This window comes from Macrosteles quadrilineatus, unplaced genomic scaffold (genome assembly GCF_028750875.1).
Source record: "Macrosteles quadrilineatus isolate MER2022 unplaced genomic scaffold, UCM_ALF_1.0 Scaffold_3__2_contigs__length_128488019, whole genome shotgun sequence".
NCBI lineage: Eukaryota > Metazoa > Arthropoda > Insecta > Hemiptera > Cicadellidae > Macrosteles > Macrosteles quadrilineatus.
The window spans coordinates 36217896-36235448 of NW_026542596.1; the positions used below are offsets into that span (position 1 = coordinate 36217896).

Sequence of the window (17553 nt, forward strand, 5' to 3'; positions counted from 1 at the left end):
AAATCCAATCAGGCAAAAGGAAATTTGCTTAGTCTGCAGGTTTCCTGCAGCGGGGTATATTTCATTAAGATGTATTTTCATAACAAATTGCATAAAATACATAACTATGATGGCCGTTCATCAATAATATAAAGTAGGCCTAGAATGATAAAAAGCCAAAACATGTGTATTATTTAAAAAGTGAGAACCTTTACAAAATTGTTATATTTTGAAACACTCATGAAAATGGTGTTATTAGACAGATTAGTTCAAAAGTTAATAGTTAATGTCCAACCCTGAATGTTTTAAGAAAATCACAAATTGAAAATTTAAAATGTAACTAGTTTAAACAGGCAACTTAAAAGTGTCGAATCATACGTATCTACATACAATGTTGATGTTACACACCTAATTTTGTTCCTCATCAAAGTTTCTGACTAGCTATTATTTTCTAATTTTGAAGATTGAACTTTTGTTTATGGTGAAAAAATGTTCACCTGGAGTCATGTGTTAACATTGGTGACCTATTTTTCATTAGTAACCTGTGATTTTCCCATAGTCAAAACAAACTATGGTTACATCAAGGGGAAATACAATATTTCTCGAAGTGGAAGAGAGTTTTCATCGTTTCTCGGAATTCCCTATGCAGCACCACCGATAGGAAATCTTCGCTTTAAGCCACCAGAACCTCCAACAAGATGGGAAGGAGTTAAGGACGCCATAGAAGAAGAAAAAATCTGCTCACAGGGTAAATATGGAGGTAAAGAAGATTGCCTTTTTGTTAACGTTTTCAGCCATCTAATGACAAACGGAACTCTAATGCCTGTCATGTTTTTATCCACGGAGGAGCTTTCTACATGGGTTCCTCGACATTAGGGTTGACAGGACCAGAATACTTCATGGACAAAGATATAGTGTTGTGACAGTGCAGTATCGTCTCGGGCCGTTCGGATTCTTGAGTTCCGGAGACTCTGTGATTCCTGGCAATATGGGCTTGAAAGACCAGGTGATGGCGTTGACATGGGTGCGAGACAACATTCGGTTTTTTGGAGGTGACCCCGGGAGAGTGACCTTGTTTGGAAGCAGCGTTGGAGCTTCTTCCGTCCATTTACATATGCAATCACCGATGAGCCAGCATTTGTTTGCAAAAGGAATCTTCCAAAGCGGAACAGCCCTGACTGCTTTTGCACTTACTGGGAAAGGCACTGCTAAAAGATCCATGTTACAATTTGCCGAACAATTACACTGCACCGATTTGAGGGAACTTATCATTTGTTTACAACTAAAAAATACTCAAGAAATTGAAGACGCACACAGAGTGCTGCAAAATTCTAGATATGCTATGACGAAGAGCATTTTTCGTCCAGTTGTCGAAATAGATCATGACAACGCTTTCATTACACAAAATCTATTTCTCGCAACAACTCATAAATCCTGGCTCTTGGGTGTTACTGCAAATGAGGGAATATTAGATATTCCAATAAAGTATTTGAATTACACCATAGAAAAGATTCAAAGTGATCCTACGAATTACCTCAGTAAAGCTTTACTTTTTGAGGATTTGTTTTTAAACGCTAGTGATATTGAAAAAGAAATCTTCTTTTTCAAAAACTCTACAACAAGACATGAAACAGTTGCTTCGATGGAGAAGATGTATTGGTGGTACCTGTGGCCTCTGGAGGAGTCAGCGAGGAGACACAACGGAACATTGTACTGCTACATTTACGACCATCTTGGAGAATTTTCTTACGTAGACATTTATAATAGTCCTCGTGGTTTTGGGGTGAGTCATCTCGATGACCTTATTTCACTATTCAAACATTCTAAATACTTTGGAGATTTAAATACAGTTAACAAAACTATATCTGAACTGATGGTAGACTTGTGGGTAAATTTTGCCACTTATGGAGACCCAACTCCTTTTTCTATCAGTAGAAATCCACAAGCATCTGGCTGCAAGGATTTTAAATGGGCAAAATCAGACAAGAATCGCTCTAGTTGTATTCATATTAGAACTGAGTTTCTCTCTAACAACAATATATTTACAAACCGGTTACAATTTTGGAGAAATGTTGTTATGGTTTATAACATTTAAAATTTATGAACTAACTAAAAAAATTATGTATAGAAAAAGTACAAATACTTGACGGTAATCTGGGTAAATGTAAAATTTGCAAACTTAGTAACACAAACAAAACCATCTTCTATTTGTATGTAGTTTATTAATCAATGTACAAAAAATAACCATATTACATAAATGTTATCTGATAAAAAGATAGGACATTTGCCAGGAATTATTAAGGAAATTGACAGGAAAGCAGGCTTACCAAATAAGTCCACAGAGACACATAAAATATACAACACAAAATTAGAAAATTTCGCTGGAGAAATGGCAATGGCAGTTGCAATTTTAATCTATTACACCTTGTCAGGGTTGCCAACACAGCTGAAGAGACTAGAAATTGTTTTTACTGATGCATATATATGAATATGTTCACTCATTATGAATAATCCACTATATTTACACTGTTTTAAATTTACACATGTACACATATATATAAAATATATATATACACACTAGAATGCTATGATAGGTGAGGAATATGGATCTACCATATTACATAACTTATTTTTCAAGGCACAAAGAAAACACCAAATCAAGTGCTAAAATCCACTTTTAGGCCAGGCCCTATAAAGCAATCCATTAGAAAATTGTCCTATTGTAACTTAACGTTTTATATTGTTGTAGAGTTCTGTGAGAAATAGAATGCAAGCGATGCCTATTTCGATCTAATAAAACTGTTATATTCCGGCTTATGTTAGACCGTGTTATTCACACCGACTTATTTTCTTTCGCCTCAAGCTGCTAGCAAAATACTGCATAGTTAATGCAGGTGTGTACATTTGTAAAGAAAGTTGGGTTTATTTTAGTGTTTGAACAAAAAACATTACAGAACTGAACAAAAGAAAAAATATATTCATTACGAGGCACAGATTATTCTATTAAAAGTGTTCTTATGACGATTGGGTGGCATAATCAACCATAATTTTTATTGATGAGTGATATAAAAAATTGTTGACAAGGTAAAAAAACATCTTGAACTATTCCTGACTTTTTCATCTCCATATTAATTTATTTTAATGATGTCAATTTTAACATATAGTAAATATAGTACAGTTCATAAGTTCCTAGTTGTCTTGTTAACTGTGCTTATTCAAAGTGTGTATAATACTAGGAATAACATTTAGATCCATGCCCAGCTTAGATAATGAGAAAGGAGTACGGTACTTTATTTTCATTCTTAAAAAAAGTTGTATTCATAGAATAAATAGCCTAAAGTGAAAAAATTACAGATTTAAAGTATTTATAACCAAGCATCTTTGGAAATCTACTGGACATAGAAAAGACATAGAATGGAATAGTAAAATGTGTTTAGCTTATTTAAAAAGGAAACAAAGGTTAGTAAATGTTGTTGAAATGTGGGGAAGAAAAGTACAAAGTCATCCAAATATATGTTTTTTAACTGGTTTATCAAAATTTCATTAAAATCGGAGAGCTTTTTAGTTTTATGTAGATCTACTAGCAACTTCTGTGTGAGTGTGACTATAGCTACTCGCTAAAATACTCAACTTCCTCCTACTGACCATGCATACATAATGTTTTATCCGATCATCTCAATCACCAAGGGTTCACCCTGAACTGATTACATGGCATTAGATCGACTTTCATTTACATATTTTTATCGTTGTTTCTGTGCTCAAACTCTAATGAAGTGAAACACTGACTTGCAGCCAACCATTGTGTTCATTATTTCACAATTTTTTTGCTCATTTCAAATTTTATACATGATGATAAGGCTGATCATTTTAATTGTTTCTCTTAATGTAATTGGGGCGATAAACTCAGATGAGATTCCAACTGTGCGTACTACAGACGGTTTACTACGGGGAAAATATATGACATCGGAAAATGGAAGAATATTCCAAGCCTTTCTTGGAGTTCCGTTTGCTGCGCCGCCCACTGGACCTCTTCGCTTCATGCCCCCACAACCTCATGGTAAGTGGGATGGAATAAGAGACGCTATAGAAGAAGGTAAGATGTGTGTGCAACTCAAGCCTGGGGGAGATGAAGATTGTTTGTACCTAAATGTTTTTACGACAGAAGAATCAAAGAACCGATCACTTCCAGTCATGGTGTACATTCACGGTGGAGGATTTTATGGCGGTTCGGCCTCTATCGATTCTTACGGTCCCGAAAAATTCATGGATGAAGACATTGTTTTAGTCACTATTCAGTACCGCCTTGGAGTGTTTGGATTTCTAAGTATTGAAGACAGTGTGATGCCTGGCAACCAAGGCTTAAAAGATCAGCGGTTGGCACTCCAGTGGGTACAAGAAAATATTGAAACTTTCGGTGGAGATCCTTCAAAAGTTACCATCTTTGGTAACAGCGCAGGTTCTGCGTCCGTTCATTTGCACATGATATCTCTTGGGAGTAAAGACTTGTTTTCTAGAGTAATTTCTCAAAGCGGGACTGCTTTTAGTGCATTTGCTTTCTCAGGAAAAGGAACATCTAGAAATATTACCCTAATTTTGGCCCAGACGCTGCAATGTCCAACAAATTCTTCAGCAGAAATACTACACTGTCTTCAAAACAAAAGTGTAGACTCGATTCAAAGAGAATATAGCAAACTTCAACACAGCAGTTACAAAATGAGGAAAGTATTATTTCGTCCAATAGTCGAAGTTGGAAGCCCACATGCGTTTTTAACTGAAAATCCACTAACTACATTTTCTAATAAACCCTGGATGGTTGGAATTGTTCAAAACGAAGGTCTTTGGAAGATACACATGCCGTCACTGAATGAAACAATACAATTTATAAAGACCGAACATAAAAAGTTTCTCCAAAGCATTTTATTTTTTGAAGACACTACTTCACAGCCAAATGAAATTGCTGATAAAATTTACGACTTTTATTTTAAAAACTCCACGACAGAGAATGATTTTGTGGTATCACTAGAGCATGTTATAACGGATTCATATTTTTTCTGGCCTACGTTTCAAGCACTGGAGCGACACGAAGGATTGACGTATTGCTACTTGTTTGATCATGTTGGACAACATTCTATCACAGAACTGTTCCAAGCCCCAAAGGGATTTGGAGTGAGTCACATGGATGAACTACTCTATTTGTTCCCGAGGAAACTATTTTTTCCAAGGGAAATGAACCAAGAAGACACCAATATTTCAAATCTTTTAATCAAACTTTGGGTGAACTTTGCGAAGGAAGGCAACCCGACTCCTACAGCAATCAGCCAGAGCCCACAGACTGTTAAAGATAAACAAATCACATGGGAACCATCAGTGAGTGGTGAACTCAAGTTTTTGAAAATACAAACCAATGCTTTATCCATGGTGAAAAATGTGTTTCCTCAGAGGATGAACTTTTGGAAACAATTACCTATATGGGATAAAATGCTGTAAGTATTGAGTAAGGTTATTTTTCAGAAAGTTGTAACTTAAATAAATGAAAAAACTGAATCTTGATAAAATGTTATCTTACCTAGACCCAGCAAGAATAAAGCAAAATAAAATTATTCTGATTGTGTATATTCTAGTTTAATTGATTTCATCAGTCTTGCTAGTAACAACATAGTTCTAAAACGAAATCAAAATTAATCCTAACAATATTAATTAAGACAAATTACCTCAAAGTTTTTCTTTCTTTGCGGTCAATAATGGTCATACAAATTTTTTGGTATTGAACAAAGGATGATTATGATAGTATGTCATATTTTTAAGGTCTTAAAAATGTACAAAACAATTCATTAGCATTCTTTTAATCATAATGAACTTATATAGTACTTTAAAACTTTTCATTGAAATGGCATGTACACAAAGTAAGTCTTTCAACATAAATCAGTGATTTTGTTTTGTTAACGTAGGTATAGACTTTTGACAAAACCCTTTTCTTCCTTCAGATATCATAGTTATTACATTATAGCTGATTACATTATAATTGATAAAATTTACCTTTTGATTATATTTTCTTACTTTTAAATCACAGAATGTGTCATAAACTAGAAGATAGTTTGTATACAATGTCTAGATTGCTACTTAATTAAGAAACACTGGAAAGTTTACATAAGACTTTGAATGTGTATAGATCACAAGTCAACAAAAATTACAATACATTTACAGGCGATAAAAATACAGGTGTCCTATTGAAAAAGAAGAACCACTTCATCCTATAAGAAAAATGACAGTTTTGAATAATTTTGTTGAAGCCAAAATGGGCTTTACGATATCTAATAGACCTACAAGGGATTTAGTTGTTCCGGTAAATCATATATGGAATTTCATTTCAAAAGGTAAATATTTTTTTCGGACATATAATGTTTACCAATTAACAAATAAAAAAGCACGATCTTAAACCAAGAAATTACTTAAGCACCACAATTTGTCTCCATATTAAGTTCTTGCCAAAACGCCATCCGGTGGGAAAACAATCCATGCTTTAATTCCAAACCATCTGTTTTTATATAAAGATATTTACGATCTACACTATTTGATCTTTCCCATGTAAAATTACCTGGTTCAAGATTTTGGGGGTTTTCACTGATGGGGTGTGGCGTTGGATTACCCTCAATTGCAAAATTTACCCAAAGATCCACCATGAGTTTTGAAATATTTGCATCTTGATTGTTAAGAGGAGGGAAAACATCGTTGGAAAAGAGTGAAATAAGCTCATCGGTGTGTGCAACACCGAATCCTTGAGGTGAACCGTAATACTCCACCATTGAATGTTCACCCAAATGGTCGTACAAGTAGAAGTAAAACGTTCCGTTGTACTTCGAAACCGCACGCTCTGTCGGCCAAATGAACCATGAATCTGCAATTAACTTTTCGAGAGACTTTATTGCGTCATTTGTTGACGTAACATTCCTCATGTAAAAATCATAGATTTTACTTACTTCCTCTAAGTTTTTGCAGTTATGTAAGAACATCAACTCAGGTCCTACAGTACAAAAACTTGAATTGACAAGATGTAAAATGGAATTCAATCTAGCTTTAGGTATAAAAATTATTCCTTCATTTGCAACCACCCCGACCATCCATGGTTTGTTTGTAACATATTCTAAAGGGTGAGACGTCAAAAAAGCATGTTCAGATTCCACTTCAACAACAGGTCTGAGTAAAATTCTGTTGGTTCTAGTTTGTACTATCTCAGCGTGAGCAGTTGTTATCTCGTCTACAGTTTTATTTTGTAAACAAGAGATAATTTCACTTGAGTTCAAGCTTGAGCAGTTCAATTTCGAGGCAATGATATTTGTAATGTTTTTGTTAACACCTTTAGTAGCTAGTGCGAATCCACTTAGTGCTGTTCCACTTTGAGATATGCCTTTAGCGAACAGATCTCTACTGATGGGGGAAAGCATGTGAAGATGAACCGAAGCACCTCCAGCGCTATTGCCGAATAATGTCACTTTTCCCTCGTCGCCACCGAAATATTTGATGTTTTTTTGTATCCACTGCAAAGCTTTCACTTGGTCTTTCATCCCCATGTTACCAGGGATAACTTCATCTTCAGTGCTTAGAAATCCTAGTGGTCCGAGTCTATATTGTATCGTCACCAACACAATGTCTTTATCCATTAAGAAATGAGGTCCAAGAACTTTTGTAGATGACGAACCAATTCTAAAACCACCGCCGTGGATGTACACCATTACAGTCCTTGCATCCTGAGTTAAGTTTTGAGTGAAAACATTCAAATACAAGCAATCTTCAGAACCTCTTCCGATGGTTTGTATACATTCATCGCTTTCCTCTGAGTTCCTAACACCTTCCCATGCTTGAACTGGTTCTGGAGGAAAGAATCTTAGTTTTCCGACTGGTGCAGCTGCGTACGGAATTCCTAGAAATGCACAAAACTGTTTTCCACTCCGTGACACCATCACTTTGCCCCCCAATCCGCCATTATCTGTCCAAGTTTCACATAGAGTATTTGTATCTACTTGTGTGCATTCCAACTGATGTGTCATAAAAACTATTATGAGAATCAATAAATCCATTCCTAACATCCAATTTGACATACGGTTTTTAATTTCTCAAGTCTTATAATGGCCAATGTAGTAGAAAAATGTATCAAATGTTCATTTCACACTCGGACAAGAGTCACATATGATTCAGTATTTTAGCGTCCAATTGAGATTATACATGATAATGGAATTCGGTGTTCAATTCCAATTGTATTGAAATGAAGCTGGGATATCCTCAAAATTGTAAAATAAAAGTTTCTAAAGTATAATTAACATTATCTGAGTGTTCAATTGAGTAGCCAATTTCATCCAAGCAGCAGAAAAAAATGTAAATTAAATTAATACACTTAGTAAATTAAATACTAAAGATAGAAAATTGTCCTAGACAGGCTACCAATAAATAAAGTATTATTATAGGTAGAATTTCTATCAAATTCAAGTGTTTGTAAACTTCACAATAAGTATGAATTCTCAATCAACTATGTATAAACTCACAAAGATAGAACTGCATTCAAAACATCAAACCAGCCGAGTCAGTAAAGTAAAGCTAAACAATACTATGACCCCTTAATTATCACTCCATTATCATAAAACACTGAGATTGACAGATGTTACACTAGGCTTGAGTTGTAAGTGTACCATTCTGTGTACTAGTGTTTGTGAATGAATACAATGGTAGAGAGTTAGTAAATCTAAAGACATTAACAAAAAAATATCAAATAGTAAACGTACATAATTTATCACCGTCCCCAATGCCTACATTTGAAATGAAAGTGACTGTTATTTTGAGTGCGGTTTTTGCAGCGAGGATTTTCCAGCTGGCAGCTTCCAGTGATAGGTGCACAACAACGACTCAATATGGGTTAGTAAGAGGAAAACCTATGACATCTCGGAATGGAAGAGAATTCTGTGCCTTTTTGGGAATACCTTATGCAGCTCCTCCAATAGGAAAACTGCGTTTTATGCCTCCTCTCTACCCGACATCTTGGGAAGGTGTAAAAGATTCCACAGAAGAAAGTGACAAATGTTTGCAAAAAGAACCGGGTGGTTCTGAAGATTGTCTTTATCTAAATGTGTTCACTCACAGCACAAACTCCTCCAGTTCATTCCCAGTTATGGTATTTATCCATGGTGGAGGATTTTTCATGGGTTCTTCCTCTTTAGGCTGGACAGGCCCAGAATACCTGATGGAGAAAGATATTTTGCTGGTGATCATACAATATAGACTCGGACCATTTGGCTTTTTGAGTACTGAAGACACAGTGGTTCCTGGCAACATGGGTTTGAAAGACCAAGTGAAGGCGTTACAATGGGTTCGGGACAACATAGAATCATTCGGAGGTGACAAAGACAAAGTGACAATATTTGGTAACAGCGCGGGCAGTGCTTCTGTACATTACCATATGATGTCTCCGACAAGTCAATCACTGTTCTCTAGAGCTATCAGCCAGAGTGGAACAGCTGTAAGTAGTTTTGCACTGATTGGAAAAGGTAAAGCAAAAAGAGACACAGAAAAGCTAGCAGACAAGTTAAACTGTTTTAGCACCAGTTCAGAAGAAATTCTTAACTGCCTACAGGACAAAACAGCGACTGAATTGCTCCAACAGTTTTTAAAACTTCTCAAATCCAAATACGGTCAATCTGATAAATTATTCCGCCCTGTTGTCGAAGTAAACACCGAACATGCTTTTTTGACCAAACATCCACTAACGTTCACCACTCACAAACCATGGCTTGTCGGTCTAAACGCTAAAGAAGGACTTTGGAGGGTAGATCAGCGGGTGAACAATACAATCAACTACATTGAAACCGACTTTGAAAACTTTGGTCCGTTCATGACCCAATTTGCAGATTTGTATTCAAACTTGGATGAAATAATGAATCAAACTTATCAGTTTTATTTTGAAAACCCCAAATCGACGGAAGATTTAGCAATGTCTCTGGAACAATTGACAACAGACACCTGGTTTGCATGGCCGACAGAGTTGGCGATTACACACCACCAAGGTCCGTTGTACTACTACTTGTACGACCATTTAGCGAGGTACACTTACTCACAAATGTACCACATAGAGCCAATACATAGAGGAGCGATTCACACCGATGAGTTACTCATGTTGTTCACTCAGAACGGTACTTTTCCACCAGTGACTGGAGAAGATTTGAACATATCAGAGCTGATTGTGGATCTATGGACCAACTTTGCGACAAATGGTAGCCCGACACCAACCCCAGTTAGCAGTAACCCTCAAGACGACTCTGCCGAGAATATAACATGGACCGAGTCCGGGAACTCTGATCCGACGTTTTTCCATATTCAAACCAACAAATTGTCAATGGAGACCAATCTATTTCCGGAGAGGATGAGGTTTTGGAGACGAGTTGAATTTCACAGAGTAGAATGAGAGCATGAAATACGGTAGGAGTATTAAAATCTTAAATATTTATGTAATTATCTTATTCAGTTTTATTTTCTTGAGAAATACTAGTGAAAACATTATATTTGATTAAAAATATCCAAATCATAAAATAATTCAATATTTCTTACGGGTTGGCAAAAGATACAATAAATAACACAGATTTTAGTTACAATTTTAGTCTCTAAACAAATTTAAACAAAGTTGGAAGTCAAAATGTTAATATTTTTACGTTTTAACATTAAATATATGAACTCTTTATACTTTTACAGGAATCTATTTATTATTTTATTATATTAAAGTCATAATAAGCAGATGAAATTATTTAAGTGTTGGGCATATTAGAAATGTCTTCAAGCCTATTATTATCAAATTAAAATGTTTGGATTTTATGTTTATCGTTGTGTGCTCAGGTGACTAATAAAATGTTAAATGGATTTTAACAGTTTTAAAAAGTGTTGTTGAAGCTGAAGGTATTACCAAACCAAGAATAAATATGTTTTTACAAATTGGTTGTGTAAAATTGTATTTATTTATACAACTGTATAGCAAGTTGTTTATGATCTTAATACAATATTTGTTTATAGTTAAGTTTTCCAGTAATAGATTAGTTAACAAGAAGAAGATATCAAAGGAAAACAAACATTTTTGTTAGGAGTTTCTAGTATAAACCAGAAAATAGTTTTTGCCGACTTGTCTTGACAATCATGATGTCCGTGATGGACAACCGTTAGTTAATTCTTGACAAAGGTTTTATTGTGTATTTATTAGTACTAATGTTAAAATTATCAGCTCTTCTTAGATGTTTAAATGTTATTTTGATTGTTTTTCTCATTCTATTGGATATATTTTATATTGCAGTTCTACGTACATTAAAGCTTATACATACATATTTTTGGTGATTTATGTACACTGTTGATTCCTCCTGTATAAAAATGTGCAATGATGTTGGAATTAAATAAATTAGAAAGCTCTCAAATAAGCTTTTTTTGGTCATGTGGTGATATCGTAGCAATCATGGCAACATCTATCATTTTCCAAGATCAAGAAGTCAAAATACCAACGTAACATTGTTAATTAATAACTTTCCAACCATAGGCTATTAGATATTCCAAATTTCCCAGTCTCATAAAAAATTTACAGACTTTTCCCAGTCATCGAAATACATTTATAATTCCCAGTTTTCCGATCAGCTGGACCCTTGAGCAACAAAACAGAACTAAACCTGTTATGTTTTATATAGCTACTCACGTGAAGGTGTAGTTGCCAGTGATGTTGAGATTATTCAGCACCAGCGTAGGACTGTCCTGCAGAGTCGGCTGGTAGCCGAGAGGTCCTTTCTGCAGTTCCCAATGCCAAGCTATGATGGCTGCGTCATCGTAGCTAGACGACCCGTCCAGCACGGCTCCCGTGTTCGGCAGCTTTACCGTTTTGGACGCCGGCTTCACTATGGCCACAGGTGGTTTGTTGATCCTCTTAGCTGGTAAAACAAAGCAATACTTCAGATAATTACTTCTTTTCGAAATGAATATTTTAAATTTTACTTGGCCTACACCAGTCAAAGCAATGTATCTGAGTGATTGTTGTTACGAGAAAAAAATGTAAAAAATGTCTGTCTATCACATTTTACTGTCTAACACATCTAAAATCTTAGATTAAAGTTAGCCTATTTAAAAAAACCACAATATATAAACCTTTTAAAAACAAGAGAATTGTAGCTTGTGATATTAAAAATGAATTTAAGCAAAGATTTTATGTTGAGTACGGTGAACGATTGGTTGAGGTTTGGTTTGACAAAATATGCAAATAAGGTTTAAATAACATGAGCCTGTGTTTAACAATTATATAAACTACACTGATATCAATTTACACTTACCCAGATAATTTTTTGTTTGATTAACATTTTTAAATCACTATTTTTTGCTTGGTGAAGGAACTATTCCGTCTTTCTCAAAATTGCATACTACAGTATAAGTCATACTACTTATAAGGTTTAAACAATATCAAGCATTAAGCATTTCTATACCTACCGAGTTAGATTTCATTTGAGATTATAAGGAAATGAAAATCATGGTTTTTGTTTATTTCTTTTATTAAGGAGGTCGAAAATAAAACTAATTAGCCTACAGTTTATTAAAGTTCTTCAAAAGGAAAGATTGTGAAAACATTCAAATCCTGTTTGTTTGGAGACATACTCTACAGTCTAGTATTTGAAGATTTTTTTTAAATGTTACTACTTAACGCACTACATAAAATAACAGACAAACAACACTTACGAGGCATGACGGTGACGTTAGCGAAAGCTTCTCCGTAAACTCCAGGACCCGATACAGCCACCTTGAACTCGTAAACTCCTTCGCTTAGGTTACTTAGCTTCAGTGTTTCCCCGTTCTTATCTGAAAACATTTACATTTGACAACATTAAATCAAAATCCTGATTAACAGAGTTATGTGAAAAAGTTTGACTGAGTTGAATCCAAACTTCCTTTACTATAACTTTGTGAATAATCCTTTGATTGTATTTTTCACCAATCAAAGGCGTACAAGATTAAGACTAATTATTTTACTGTTGTCATGTAATTAGTTTTGTTGCTAAAGCAGTTTAAAAAAGTAAATATAAATAAGTAAATACTTAAAAGTAAATATAAGTTCACAATTTAGACCACACACTGTGATGAACATTCTGACATGACCAATGACTTTGTAATCTAATATATAAAATTCTCGTGTCACAGTGTTTGTCTGCAAACTCCTCCGGAACGACTTCACCGATCGTTATGAAATTTGGTGTGTAAATTCTGTAGGTATGCGAATCGGACGTAAACTATTTCCCGTTTCGAAATTCTTAAAAGGGCTCCGCCCCAGTGGCTCTAGAGTTTCCCATGTTAACCTTATGAGAAATGGAATTAATGAATCTTAACAGCTGTTTCAATTAAACAAGTTGGTTCTGTTCTATGATGTTCAATAGCATTAAAGTTACAAGGATTACCAACAGGGTGCAGCACTATTATTTCTTTTACATTTATGACAACAGCTAATTTGCAACCAAAAGGTGAGTGAGCGTAGCGAACGAACTTCAACCTGGAGGCGAGTTAGCGTAGCGAACGAGCTAACCTGAAGGCAAGTGAGCGCAGCGAACGAGCTCCGACCTAAAGGTGAGTGAGCGTAGCGAACGAGCTCCAACCCAAAGGTGAGTGAGCGTAGCGAACGAACTTCAACCAGGACGTGATTGAGCGATGCGAACGAGATCATCTTGAAAATTAAACGTAACGGTACTTTCTTTCCATCGGTCTGTCTTAGGGGAAACCTATAACTTAGGCGATACGAAGTTCGCCGGGTCAGCTAGTAAAATTTATAAAAATATACAACTTTTTTTTATCATGTAAAAAGATTTTTTGTAAGTTATTGACTGACTGCAAGAAGGCGTTTTATTACCTGTCATCGTGCCCTTGCTACTTCCCTCTGGTTGGGAAATTAAGGTCCATTCGTAGTTGTACTTTCCTCCGTCTGGAAATTAAAACTTGGTGAATTTTGGTTAACTTGCAAATTGTGTTTTATAGGTCAGGGCCACAGAGATAGGAGTAGGAAACAGATAAGTAATTCCAGATAAGACATCTGAAAGCCTGCAGCATGGGAAACTGAATGAAACCCCCTGCAAAGTGGTTTAACAACTAAAATATGTATTTGAGGTGTAACAATATTCTAACATTTCTGACTGTAAATTGAAAATTGTATTGGTTTTGAGGTTAAAGATCAGTTGGCCTATATGAAGCAAGGTTTCCACAATAATTTATACAACTACATCAACAATACTAGTAAATAAATAAATTGAAAAAGTAAAAAAAATCCTGTTAATTTTAATTGTGTAGTTTGCACTAGCCTATATATAATTTTGTTCATGCACTTAACTTATTTCACTTAGCTGATTACGGTTCTATTTACTCTAACGGTATTCTGTAAAGTGTTTCAAGGAATAATCCAAACCAAGATTAAATAATTAATGTTGGTCTTTTTTCCTTGTTAGAAAGCATCTTGAATACTTAACCCAATTAACTGTTATTTTCAAAATTATATTATAAATATAGTTAGCAGTGGTAGACAAAAAGTAGGGAAATATGAGTGCCTTTTGTACTACTAGTTGCTCTACCCGTGCTTCGCTACGGGGTGAGAATACAGAAAAGAATAATTCGGTTTTACTTTGAAATACTATAATATACTATAAGAAACAGTTACAACACACTTACCAGGAAACATACAGGGTGAGTTTTAATTGTCCCGCCCCCAACTTTTTTCTACATTTTTTCAAATATCAATCCCAGACCACTTCCAAACATTGTTGGGTAGTAAGTACTTCATTTTGACAAGGTGGCCATTTCCAGCCGCCATCTTGGATCCGCCATATTGGATGCAAAATTTTTTTCCCAAATGTAAAGGTGGGGTTGTGACCCATTATTTCGAACTACATTTTTACCCTGATTACAATGCCGCAAACCGTTTAAAAAAATCTTGATTCATTCTAAAGTTATGAGGGCTTTTTAAAACTTTATTTTTAGCCCATTTTAACATTGTGCATTTACAAACTAAGACCATAATCTCGAAATAGTGCTAGATAAAGATAAGTATACACTACCAGTAATTGTCAACCTATTTTCACTTGGTTATGACTGATGTATTTTTTTCGGCCGCCATCTTGGATCCGCCATTTTGAAATGTGATAAATTATTTTAAATATGAAGGGGGTGTTGTGACCCATCATTTCGAACAACTTTTTTAAGCTGAAGACAATGCCGCAATCCATTTTTTGTTATCAAGTTTTATTTATGAAATATTGAAATTTTTTTGTTAAAAATGTCAATATTTCAAAATCAAAAAATGAAAATGAAAAACGGATCATGGAATTAAGTTCAGCTTAAAAAAGTAGTTCGAAATGATGGGTCACAACACCCCCTTCATATTTAAAATAATTTATCACATTTCAAAATGGCGGATCCAAGATGGCGACCGAAAAAAATACATCAGTCATAACCAAGTGAAAATAGGTCGACAATTACTGGTAGTGTATACTTATCTTTATCTAGCACTATTTTGAGATTATGGTCTTAGTTTGTAAATGCACAATGTTAAAATGGGCTAAAAATAAAGTTTTAAAAAGCCCTCATAACTTTAGAATGAATCAAGATTTTTTTAAACGGTTTGCGGCATTGTAATCAGGGTAAAAATGTAGTTCGAAATAATGGGTCACAACCCCACCTTTACATTTGAAAAAAAAATTTTGCATCCAATATGGCGGATCCAAGATGGCGGCCGGAAATGGCCACCTTGTCAAAATGAAGTACTTACTACCCAACAATGTTTGGAAGTGGTCTGGGATTGATATTTGAAAAAATGTAGAAAAAAGTTGGGGGGGGGGCAATTAAAACTCACCCTGTATAGGCAAAGGCTCAATCGTGCTTATTGATTATTCAAATGAAGATCTCTCAATGTATTACAATACCATAATTTTATATAGTGTATAGCATTTAAAATATATATGCTAAAGTATAATTCATTAACCACATGGGACCAAGAAACAATTCTCCTTGTAAACAAAATTAAATTAAATAACAGAACAGCATTTTGACAACAGCTGGAGTTTCATAACAATGTTTGTTTCCCAAGTTAATCTTATGGAGAAATATGAAACTTTAAAGGGCCCCAGGGCCTCATTCTTTAATTATTTAGCTAAAAAGAAAGTTTCCTGCACAACTTCACGTTACACTCTTTCCAATGACACCAAAATCATGTCAAGAATCAAGAATCAAGAAGTTTATTCACCATTAAGTAATACATGATTACAATAGGCTTCATCAGTTATTCATTTAAAGGCCGTCAAGATAATAATAATAACAATAAAATCAAATCAATATAGATTAAAAATAGTAACAACAAAATAAATAAACAAGACAATAAAACGTTTACAACAACAACAACAACAAGACATTCGAATACTCATAGTAAATAAAGGACCCAACACTTAGTTTACACTGTACTTATATCACATTCTAAAAATTCCTTTATAGAAAAAAATTCGTGACTAATAAGCCAATCATGAATCTTATTTTTAAATGATTTTAAATCTAACAACTTAAATGATTCTGGAATTTTGTTAAAAAATTTTATTTGTTGATAATCGGTTTAATGTCAATCGGTTCAGTAGTTTCGGAGGAGTAATTGTCACAAAAAACTTGATTGCGTATTAAATAAGTATAGATGTTAAGAAAACCAAACACCCTTAGAACTTATTAACAATCTAGGTTAGACCTGCTAAGTTTAGTGGTTTGCGTGGGCCTTTTGTCATAAAGTCCTTAGGTTCAAACCAAACCAATCCCCTATAGCTCTTGGTTATGCAAAAATGCCACCTTATATCAAACAGCAAGTTTGAAGGTCCCTTCAACCGCAGGTCCACAAGAAAACAAAACATAAAACTGTATTTGGTAATAATAAAGGACTTTTTCATAGAGAGCATTGACATTTTATATTTGAGTCTCTGAAGAAGTCCTACATTAGGACAAAATATCAGCTTTAGTTTTGTGTTCTTTTATCATAAATGTATTAGCCTCTGGTCTGAAATTTTCGCAGGTAAGATAGATGAACTAAAAATTGTTAATCATTCAAATGACTTTTTTTATTTTAAATATCTATCCAATTTAGAATAAATTTCTCTTAAGTAAGGAGGATATCCATATTAAGAAATCCTTTTTCTCATATCCCTCTATAAACTCCTATTTACTACCGCTGAACATCAACACAAGAACACACAATTTCAACGTCCCAATCCACAAAACAAAACACCAACCAGATAACTGTGCTGGGATGGTGTATGCAGACAACGCTGCTCCGTTTTCAGGCAACCGAACAACTTTGGACAACACCGAAACATGGAGCGTTTGGACAGGAACTTTGGAACTGGAATCAATTCCATCGGACACCTGGAGACACAACAAAACACAGACAGCTGTAAGCAACATCACAACCTGTTATCAGCTGACACTTAATACAGATAACAACACTTTGGTGATTACTCAGAGGAGCTTTTAAAACTGACTAAACGATTGTGTGAGTGTGATTGTGAAACG

The 17553-nt window shown here is 34.8% G+C and overlaps 3 protein-coding genes across 3 annotated transcripts in view; 2 read left to right on the forward strand and 1 right to left on the reverse strand.

The window, feature by feature from the left end:
* LOC128991120 (dyslexia-associated protein KIAA0319-like) overlaps positions 1-17553 on the reverse strand; it is a 45113-nt gene that overhangs the window by 15140 nt on the left and 12420 nt on the right. Inside the window, exons 6-9 of the mRNA XM_054413867.1 lie at positions 17274-17406; positions 13874-13945; positions 12715-12834; positions 11690-11918 (exon numbers count right to left, since the gene is read on the reverse strand). Coding sequence (XP_054269842.1) covers positions 11690-11918; positions 12715-12834; positions 13874-13945; positions 17274-17406 — 554 coding nt within the window. The remainder of the gene's footprint in view (positions 1-11689; positions 11919-12714; positions 12835-13873; positions 13946-17273; positions 17407-17553) is intronic.
* On the forward strand, positions 3759-5545 carry LOC128991122 (juvenile hormone esterase-like). Its single transcript, XM_054413869.1, has one exon. The coding sequence runs from the start codon at positions 3826-3828 to the stop codon at positions 5464-5466; it is 1641 nt and encodes a 546-aa protein (XP_054269844.1). The 5' UTR covers positions 3759-3825; the 3' UTR covers positions 5467-5545.
* Positions 8637-11347, forward strand: LOC128991121 (juvenile hormone esterase-like). Its single transcript, XM_054413868.1, has one exon. The coding sequence runs from the start codon at positions 8774-8776 to the stop codon at positions 10424-10426; it is 1653 nt and encodes a 550-aa protein (XP_054269843.1). The 5' UTR covers positions 8637-8773; the 3' UTR covers positions 10427-11347.